This window comes from Natator depressus, chromosome 1, assembly GCF_965152275.1.
Source record: "Natator depressus isolate rNatDep1 chromosome 1, rNatDep2.hap1, whole genome shotgun sequence".
NCBI lineage: Eukaryota > Metazoa > Chordata > Testudines > Cheloniidae > Natator > Natator depressus.
Window position 1 is genome coordinate 6,146,083 of NC_134234.1, and position 9,156 is coordinate 6,155,238.

At 50.3% G+C, this 9,156-nt stretch overlaps 1 protein-coding gene and 3 non-coding genes across 4 annotated transcripts; all 4 read left to right on the forward strand.

Annotated features, from left to right (window-relative positions):
- The first annotated feature begins 1,398 nt into the window (after positions 1-1,398).
- On the forward strand, positions 1,399-6,425 carry RPS11 (ribosomal protein S11). The gene is made up of 5 exons (XM_074954072.1): positions 1,399-1,515; positions 1,974-2,105; positions 2,721-2,796; positions 4,267-4,396; positions 6,254-6,425. Exons 1-5 carry the CDS (start codon positions 1,501-1,503, stop codon positions 6,375-6,377), a joined length of 477 nt encoding a protein of 158 aa, XP_074810173.1. The 5' UTR covers positions 1,399-1,500; the 3' UTR covers positions 6,378-6,425.
- Positions 2,459-2,551, forward strand: LOC141981081 (small nucleolar RNA SNORD35). Its single transcript, XR_012637639.1, has one exon. It is a non-coding gene; the product is annotated as a small nucleolar RNA SNORD35 (small nucleolar RNA).
- Positions 3,228-3,318, forward strand: LOC141981151 (small nucleolar RNA SNORD35). The gene has a single exon (XR_012637693.1). It is a non-coding gene; the product is annotated as a small nucleolar RNA SNORD35 (small nucleolar RNA).
- Positions 5,222-5,316, forward strand: LOC141981150 (small nucleolar RNA SNORD35). Its single transcript, XR_012637692.1, has one exon. It is a non-coding gene; the product is annotated as a small nucleolar RNA SNORD35 (small nucleolar RNA).
- Positions 6,426-9,156: the final 2,731 nt, after the last annotated feature.

A 9,156-nucleotide genomic window follows, 5' to 3' on the forward strand; every position in this document is an offset into this window, starting at 1 on the left:
GTAGAAGTCGGCGGCTATGCCTCTCCCCTCATCCTAGCAGCCCAACCCGCAGCCGCAGCAGCAGGAGGGGGGAGGGATCGCTCAGTGGTTTGAGCACTGGCCTGCTAAACCCAGGGTTGTGAGTTCAATCCTTGAGAGGGCCATTTAGGGATCTGGGGCAAAAATTGGAGATTGGCCCTGTTTTGAGCAGGGGGCTGGACTAGATGACCTCCTGAGGTCCCTTCCAGCCCTGAGATTCTATGAACCTGAGCCACGAACATTGCTTGGGTCTCTCTGGTGCTGGGGAGGAGGCTGCTGGGGCCCAGACAGGTCTGTTCCAGATGAGCTGCTCCCATCTTCCCTCTCCGGACTTTCCCACCTCCGGAATTGTCTCTCTTAAAATAATACACTTAGAAACGGCCCAGCTCCCTCTGCTCTCCTCAGCTAGGCCCGAAAATGCCCCACCCTCCTGCACCCCACATGCTCAGTCCCTGTCTATTGCCAGCAGCGATTTGGGATCCGGTGGGCTGGCTTTGAAGCTACAACCATCAATGAAACCCTGCCCCTTCTTGAGCTGGTTGCAAAACCCACCATCTCGCCCACGCATTGCTCGTTTTTCTCTTGCACCAGCAGTGGCTTCAGGGCAAGAAGCTACTGGCAGCCTGCAGCGCCCGTGAAACAACTAATCCAACTGCAAACCCGTGTATCAGAGCAATGGCTGCCGGGGGTGGGGAGAGGGCTATCCCCACAGAGCAATGGCTGCTTGGAGGGTGGGGAAAGGGCTATCCCCACAAAGCAATGGCTGCTGGATGGTGGCGAGAGGGCAATCCCTACAGAGCAATGGCTGCTGGGCGGTGGGGAATGGGCTATCCCCACAAAGAAATGGCGGCTGGAGGGTGGGGAGATGGTTATCCCCACAAAGCAATGGCTACTGGATGATGGCGAGAGGGCAATCCCCACAGAGCAATGGCTCCTGGGCGGTGGGGCATGGGCTATCCCCACAAAGCAATGGCTGCTAAGTGTGGAGAGAGGGCTATCCCCACAAAGTAATGGCTGCTGGAGGGTGGGGCGAGAGCTATCCCCACAAAGCGATGGCTGCCAGGAGCTGGGAGTGGGCTAGCCCCACAGAGCGATGGCTGCTGGGCGGTGGGGAATGGGCTATCCCCACAAAGAGATGGCGGCTGGAGGGTGCGGAGGGGGCAATCCCCACAGAGCAATGGCTGCCGGGGCTGGGGAGAGGGCTATCCCCACAGAGCGATTGCTGCTAGGAGCTGGGAGTGGGCTATCCCCACAGAGCGATGGCTGCCGGGGGTGGGGAGTGGGCTATCCCCACAGAGCGATGGCTGCTGAGGGGCGGCCTGCGCACATGCTGGGGGGCGGGGTGAGAAGCGGACTCCCTTTCTGAATCAGCACCGCCCCCTGCTCGGGCGGAGCGGTGCGTAGTGAGGTCACTTCCGGCGCGGCGGCGGATAAGCGGCCCCGTGTGGCACTTGCGGCCTCTTTTGCCTCGCGCCGTGCAAGATGGCGGACACGCAGGTCAGGGCTCCGCTCCGAGGCGGGGCCTGCTGGGGTCTGGCGCGGTGGGGGCGGCGCGGGCCGGCTCGGGGGACACGCAGCCGCCGCCGGAACCAGCCCCGGGGCGGGGCGGGGGGGGCTCGGCCCGGGGCTGAGGCGGGACGCGGCTCGCGCCGGGACTCGCGGGAGGGAGGGGGCTGACTCGGGGGGGGGGGGCGGCCGGGCGGGGAGGGAGCTGAGCCCCGGCCGCGGGCGCTCCGCCTGCCCGGCTGCCCCGCGCGGAGCCCCGGGGACGTGCCCGGCCCGCGCCGCCTCTCCCGCTGCCCTTCGCGGGGCCGGCGCCGAGCGGGGCCGCCCTGGCGCGGAGGCCCCGCCCCGAGGGGCGCTCCCGCCTGGCCCGCAGGCCGGCCGGGGCTCGCCGCGCTGCCGTGGCGGCTGCCCGCACCCTAACGCGGCTTTCCTTCGGCCGCCCCGCGCAGACGGAGCGGGCCTACCAGAAGCAGCCCACCATCTTCCAGAACAAGAAGCGCGTGCTGCTGGGGGAGGGGGGCAAGGAGAAGCTGCCCCGCTACTACAAGAACATCGGCCTGGGCTTCAAGACCCCCAAGGAGGTAATACCCTCGTGGGTGGATAGGCCTGAGCCACGCCGCGGCCGGCCTGGCTGTGGCTTGCTCTTCCTTGGGGTGACGCCTTCACTTGTTCTTCCGGCGGGCGGGCGGGGGGGCGGCGGTTGACGCTTTAAGGAACACTTGTTAAGTCTTTTCATATCTTCATGCAAGGGTTAGTCTGGAAAGAGTACTACGTTTGGGTGAGAAGAGTAAAATCCAGTAGGATAGAGATAATAAATTCAGACTGTCAATGGCCAGAATATGTCTGTCAAAATAGCAGGTTAACAGCCAGGGAATAACCCAGGAGGTTATGAAAAGCCGTTTCTGCAAACTTCAGGGTAGTTCTTTTCCATGCTGACATGTGATGTTTTTTCTCACGATGGTCTTCCAAGTCCCAAGGTGAAGGGGCTCTGAGGATAGTTGCCGAGTGGCCTTGCTGATGTCAGTTCATACAGACAGGAATAAAGGAGGCAATGTGCCTCAGACTTGCAGTACCAGTCCTCTTGTAGCACCCAGATTCACCTTCTGGGGTGCAACAAGTTTTCATTGATGGTAGATTTTTGCAGCACTCACTAACTTTTTAGCTCCAAAGCACTGATGTCAGATTTCTGTTTTCAGGCCATTGAGGGCACTTACATTGACAAGAAATGCCCGTTCACTGGTAATGTCTCTATTCGTGGTCGTATCCTGTCAGGTAAGGCCTAAGAAATGCTTCTGTTCTGTGAGTAGAATTATTACTTCGGATAAATTTCAAAACCTTTTGGTTATGTGAACACCCTGTGGGGAAATGGCCTTTGCAGGCCTGTGTGAGTAGAGCTGTTTAGAATCTGGATCCATCAGTTAAACAAAATGTAGGCATATGAGCTTATTAATGGAAAACAGGGTTGTTTGGAACTTGCATAGACTAGAGCATGTTGCAGATGTCCTTGTGTCTGAGCCTGCTGGAACTAGAGACCCCAGCATGTGGGGTTATTGTTAAAGGTGGTAGCCATTTCTTGCCTTTAATGTGCAGCCCACACTTTAGGATTTCAGATCCCAAGACAATAAATGCCTCCTTTGGGTTTGTACGCTCCCTACCAGAAATAATTACTATCTCCCCTTTTCGCTGCTGCTATGGTCCTGAGCTGCAAATGATGCTATTCTCACGATGGTCTTCCAAGTCTCATGGTGAAGGGACTCTGACGACACTGCCAAATGGCTTTGCTGATGCCTGGCGAAAGGACCCAGGAGACAGTGGCAGTACCTTTCTTAGAAGAAGCCCTTTACACTGAAATAGAACTGTTTTGATTGACCCAATAGTGAGGAGAACATCAACTTCAGGGGGCATGTTGCTGTTGAAAAATGCATGCAGAGGCGACAGACTTGCTAATGTTGCCCCAAATTCTCTGATACCATCCTTTGAAGCTTAAATTCTGAGTAATCCATTTCTAATCTACAATGGATTTCGGAGAGCTAACCAATCCTTACCAAGTATTAGGAATAACTAATTAGCTGCCGTCTTCTGAATGTAATACGGGGTAGGTTAGAGGGGAATGTAGTGCCTGTGTTAATGCGTGAAGGAGGATGGATAAAGCAGTGGGGCAGGTAATCAATAGCTCCAAGTATAGGGTCCTATTGAACATTCCAGGGAAAGGTAGGGGACAAGTCTCTCTTACTCTGTCTCCAGTCTGTACAATCAAGGTTGATGGTTTAAGCTTTGTAAGGAGTTATGTAAGTGCACTGTATTGTATTGGATTTATTTTACTATAAACCATTGGTAAGAGTTACAAGGTAGCATAATAGGAAAACTTGCTGCATAACCCTGAAGGTTTCCTGCCTGAGTCTATATTACCTGAGTGTTACACTCCAGACCGGAGCTTCTTTTGGGAAGTCTCTGGCCTTATCTATACTAGGAGGCTTTTGCCATTGTACTTATACTGGTGTATCTAAGCTTGCAAAGCCCTTCTAGTGTGGATGCAATTATATCAGTTCTCTGAACCAGCAAAAGTATACTGGCAGAAGCACAGTTAGACAGGTACGTGTCTGCACTAGGGCTGCTACCAGCAAAGCTGTGTTGGTTTTAAATAAAAAAACAAAAAACATGACCAGAATAACTTTGTAGACCAAACACCACCACTAAGAGTGCTTTACATTCTTTCCCCCTGCACCCCCCTTATTCCCGCAGGTGTGGTTACCAAGATGAAGATGCAGCGTACCATCGTCATCCGCAGGGATTATTTACACTATATCCGCAAGTACAACCGTTTTGAGAAACGCCACAAGAATATGTCCGTACATCTCTCCCCCTGCTTCAGGTGAGTGCAGGAGTAGTTCTGGGGGCTGCACTGTCTAGCAGTGATTTGAAGGGAAGAACACAGCACCACTAATCTGAGCCCTGATGACACTCTACATAGGTCATTACATAGTCCATCTGTCGGTGTCTATGCTACCCGCTGGATCGGCAGGCAGCGATTGATCCAGTGGGGGTCGATTTATCTTGTCGAGTCTAGATGCGATAAATCAACCCCGGAGCGCGCTTCCGTCAACTCCGTTACTCTACCTTAGCGAGAGGTGCAGGCGGAGTCGACGGGGGAGTGCCAGCAGTAGGCTCACCGCAGTGAAGATGGTGAGTAGATCTAAGTAGGTCGACTTCAGCTACGTTATTCAGATAACACAGTGAAGTTAGATCGATCCTCCTCCCCCGCTAGTGTAGACCAGGCCTGTGCCATTCACTAACCCAGATAGAAGCCCTGGAGACTACAGACCTCAGAGCGCAATGATGGGCTCAAGATGAGTCAGGTTATTTGTGTTAATCCATTCTGATAGAGACTGTGACCACGGGCAAGCTGGTTATCTTCTACCTCCATTTTCCTATATGTAAAATAGAAATCACTAACCTGTCTTGCTAGTGTGGTGTTAAGGTTAAAGCATGCCTGTGCTTCGAAGTTGAGATGTGCTGCAAGAGCTATACTATGCTCAGTCTCGGCCCAAACAGGAAGCTGTTCCGATCAAAGGGGGAGCGTGAGACCCCCAGAATTGTAGTTGACTGCACTTCTGTCTAGAAATGTAAATGAAGTGAGGCAACACTGTAAAACTACATGGGCTGTGCTTTTGCCACTCCTGACCTAGAGCCTGTTTGGTGGTGGTGATGTCTAAACTCACGATGGTCTGCAGAGCCCCCTGTGGTGAAGGGGGACTGCTGAAAATGCCAGTCTGGCAATGCTGAACCATAAAACATGTTCTGGTCTGGCTGCCCCTAGTCGCAAATGCTTCTCTGTGCAGGTACTTTCTGGCAAACTGTCAAGCCTGTATGTGTAGGGAAGTTTATAAAGTGAGCTGTCTGCATGTGACTTGTGTCCAGTTAGTAAATGTCAAAAATTTTGAGTTTTCCTGGGAGGAAGCCTTCTTGCAGTACTTAGGACAGGGAACTTAGAGTAAAGACTGAATCCCTATTCTTGGTGCTGTCTGACTTATTCTGTGATCTAGAGTGAGTCACTTCATCTGTTCTTTATTTATCCCTTGGTAACCAGGGATTACTTGCCTATCTGCCTGATGATTGTAAAGCTTCATAAGTATTTATAAAGCTCTCTGAGATCCTTAGAAGAAAGGTACTAGAGCAGAATATAGGGAATCTTTCAAATGATGTGAAGATAAAAGTACTGAGAGTAGGGAGAGGGGGTCCTGTAGCTTAACACCACTCTGATCATCTTGTCTCTGGGAGGTCCTTGATTAGCATTTCAGTCCAAATTCAGGTGACTGAGAACCAAGCAAGAAGCTTTTTCCAAATATCTAGATGAAGATTGCAAGAACACCTAGTCTTTGCCTGGGCAATGGGTCCTCAAGTACTTGTTTTTAATTTTGATAGTCTCCTGTGGGAACTGTGTGCTGTCTGTCTTACATATTGGAGCTTGCTTCACACATGCCAAAACCAAAGGCTAGAAGGAACTTGTTTGGAGGTGGATGGAGGACCTCTCACTTACTGAAATGCCACCTGTTTGTCACTTAAATAACAGCAGAAGGTGTCTTCATGAAATCTGTTTCTCAGTGTTGTCTTGCTCACTTGCATTTAGTCTCTTCAGTGCTGTGCTGGCACATTTGTGCTGCAGGAACAAATTTCTGGTGGCAAAGAATCTGCTGTTTAGCTATCTAAAAGCAGCTGTGCTTTTTTCCAGGGATGTCCAGATTGGGGATATTGTGACTGTGGGGGAATGCCGTCCCCTCAGCAAGACAGTCCGGTTCAATGTCCTCAAGGTCACAAAGGCTGCTGGCACAAAGAAGCAGTTCCAGAAGTTTTAAAGGCGACAAGTGGATGATCAGGATGAATAAAACTTTTGTAAAAACCTGTTCAGTTTGTGATCTGAAATGAGCAGGGATGGCAATCTAAGGGGCATGAGACTGCAGGACTCTAGAAAAGGATATAGTGGTCTTGCTCCAGGTCCTAGGGTATCTCCAGGAGTGCTACTTGGCCCATCTCACTTCTAAGTGCTCAAAAAGAGGTGGGGAGGAGAGCTTTGTATGCTTATCTACAAAGAAGGTATGAATGGGTTTTTGGCTTCCCTGTAGGACTCCTCTTTCCACATACAAATCTTTGCTTGCTCCATGGTACCAGCCAGCTGAACAATCTAGTGAGATTTCAGAGAGGTGGGGTTCCATTTTTAGTGAAACTCTTGTCCCAAGTGTGTTTGCCTTTAAGTATTCACTTCCTTTTTCAATCAGGCTTCACTTCTTCCTGTCCTAGCCCTGCTAGTTCAAGACTTTCATCGTCTTCTGTGAAAGTCTGAATAAGACCAACATTTCTAATATCAAAAAACAGGTTTTTCTTAAAAAAAAAAAAAAAGGGGTGTGCTTTAGGTACAGTAAAACCTCAGTTAAACACCTTGAGAATGGAGGTTGTTCATAACTGAAATATTTGTAACTCGGAACAAAACTTTATGGTGGTTCTTTCAAAAGCTTACAGCTGAACGTTGACTTAATACAGCTCTGAAACTTTACTATGCAGAAGAAAAATTCTGCTTTTAACAAAGTTAATTTAAATGAAACAAGCACAAACAGTTCCTTGCCTTGTCAAATCTTTTTTTAAACTTTTTTAGTAGTTTAACACTGTACTGTATTTGGTTTTTTGGTCTTTGTTGTTGTATGACTACCTTCTTCTGGTTCTTAAGGAGGTGTGGTGTTTGTAACTGAGGTTCTACTGTATATTGATGCTAAAAGCTCACTTCCCCAGTTCCTACATATCCCTGCCAAAAATTGGAATGCTGCTAGCCAATGGCTGTAGATTAAACTTTGTATAAAATGTCATCCTTCAGTGAAAGGCTAGACTGGATTCATGTTGCCCATGTTAGGGTTAGTCATTGCTTCTCTTGCTCTCTCTAGCCTAATAATGGTTTTGCTCTGGATAAATATTTACTTTAGTGCCTAAAGTCAAGTGGTGGGGAGACCCGGCCTCTAGTCCCCCTGCTCTGTCCGTAGTGGAGCATCTTCAGCAAGATATGAGTGAGCCCTACATCAAACATCATATATCTCAGTGGTGGGGGAGCACTTTTTCCCCATCAAGCTGAGGGGGGAATTAAACCTAGTTCTCTCATCCCAGCTGGATGCTCTGCCTGGGCTGAAAGTTACAAGGTGGGCACCACACTCACTCCTCACCATGTCCTGTGGAGTGAGGCAGGTATATAACTTTTTTCCTTAAAAGGTAGCTTAGGTGTCAACCACCTTACTCCAGCCACCAAGTTCCCATTGGTGCCTTGCAAAACAGGAGCGCATCCCTGGACTTGGGTATCTATCTCTGAGAGCTGTGAGGTCTAGCACACACCCCTGTTGTGGTCTTCCCTGGGCTAGCTTAATTTCTCCCTGCCTGTGCTAGCTTTGGGAATTGCATAAGGAGCCTAACTTGGCTTTGGGGTTCGGTGTTCCTGTTTTGCTAGGTGCTGTGATGCTCAAAGTGTTGCAGAGTCTTTGAGACTAGCAGTCGAGTTAGCAGGTTGAGTAAAGACCCACCAAATCGACTGCAGATTGCTCTGCAGTGGACCCCTGTACTCTGCCCCCAGAGGAGAAGAGTAAGGTAAGTCAAGGGAGATTTTCTCCGGTCGACCCCCCGCGGCGTAGACCCTGCAGTAATTCGACATAAGGTACATCGACTCCAGTTCTGTTCATGTAGCTGGACTTGTGTAGCGTAGGATGACTTACCGCGGTCGTGTAGACATAGCCTGACTGTCCCGTTTTCCTTCCCTGGGTGGCCAGAAGCCTTGCAGCAGCCAGACTGCATAATTACAGAGTTTGCTACAGGGCCTTCTGAGGGGGGATTGTTGCTGCACCAGGTGAAGCTGAACATGGTTTGGGCTGCATGGCTAACAGCGCTGAGCTGGGTTGGAGAGCTCAGCTGGGTCACAGAGAGCTCTGTGCCATGGCCTTTCTAGCCCTTTGTCTGGGTGGGACATGCTCAGGGTTGTCCAAGCTCTAGAAGAGGCGCTTGCTGCCTATTTAAAGCAGGCCTGGGCCACTGCATCACCCTTGCCCTGGGTCAGCACGGAACTCAGGCACTTGGAGTCGGTAGTTTCCAGAGGGACTATGGGAATTGTGTGCCATGCTGGGAAAGAGCCCGGTAGTATAAACTGTCTCTCAAAAGGTAGAGAAAGGGTGGCTGGGCTTCTGTCACATGCAGACCACTGGGTCAGACAGCCTGAGGGAGGAGGAGTGTAAACTGTGGGAGGAGAAAAGGGAAAGATTTTGCAGTCATGCTGTTGTATTACTTTAGACTGAGGGACGATATGGGCCCAAAGAGTGAAGGGTGTTAATGTGACCCAGTGTCTATCTTCTCAAACTCCCTTTTGCCGTTTTTTTGTAGGGACTCCAAAGGGGAGTGATCGTGGGTGGAATAGCCCATCCACTCATCCTTTTGTTCACCAAGTAGATCTAATTTCTGATAAGTTTTGCTATATTGATTTCCAGTCTCCCACTTTTGTTTACAAAGCACGATCTTAACATACGCCTTGAGTTATATCAGGAAGCCTTTTTGTTTAAATTAAGTCCCTTTTGCACCTTTTTCCATGACAGTTTATTGTTCAAGGTTATTGTG

Excerpts from the sequence above, each read along its gene's own strand:
- RPS11 (XM_074954072.1), top strand. Across the intron at positions 2,106-2,720 it reads GCTTCAAGACCCCCAAGGAG|GCCATTGAGGGCACTTACAT; the intron begins GTAATACCCTCG and ends TTCTGTTTTCAG. Across the intron at positions 2,797-4,266 it reads TCGTGGTCGTATCCTGTCAG|GTGTGGTTACCAAGATGAAG; the intron begins GTAAGGCCTAAG and ends TTATTCCCGCAG.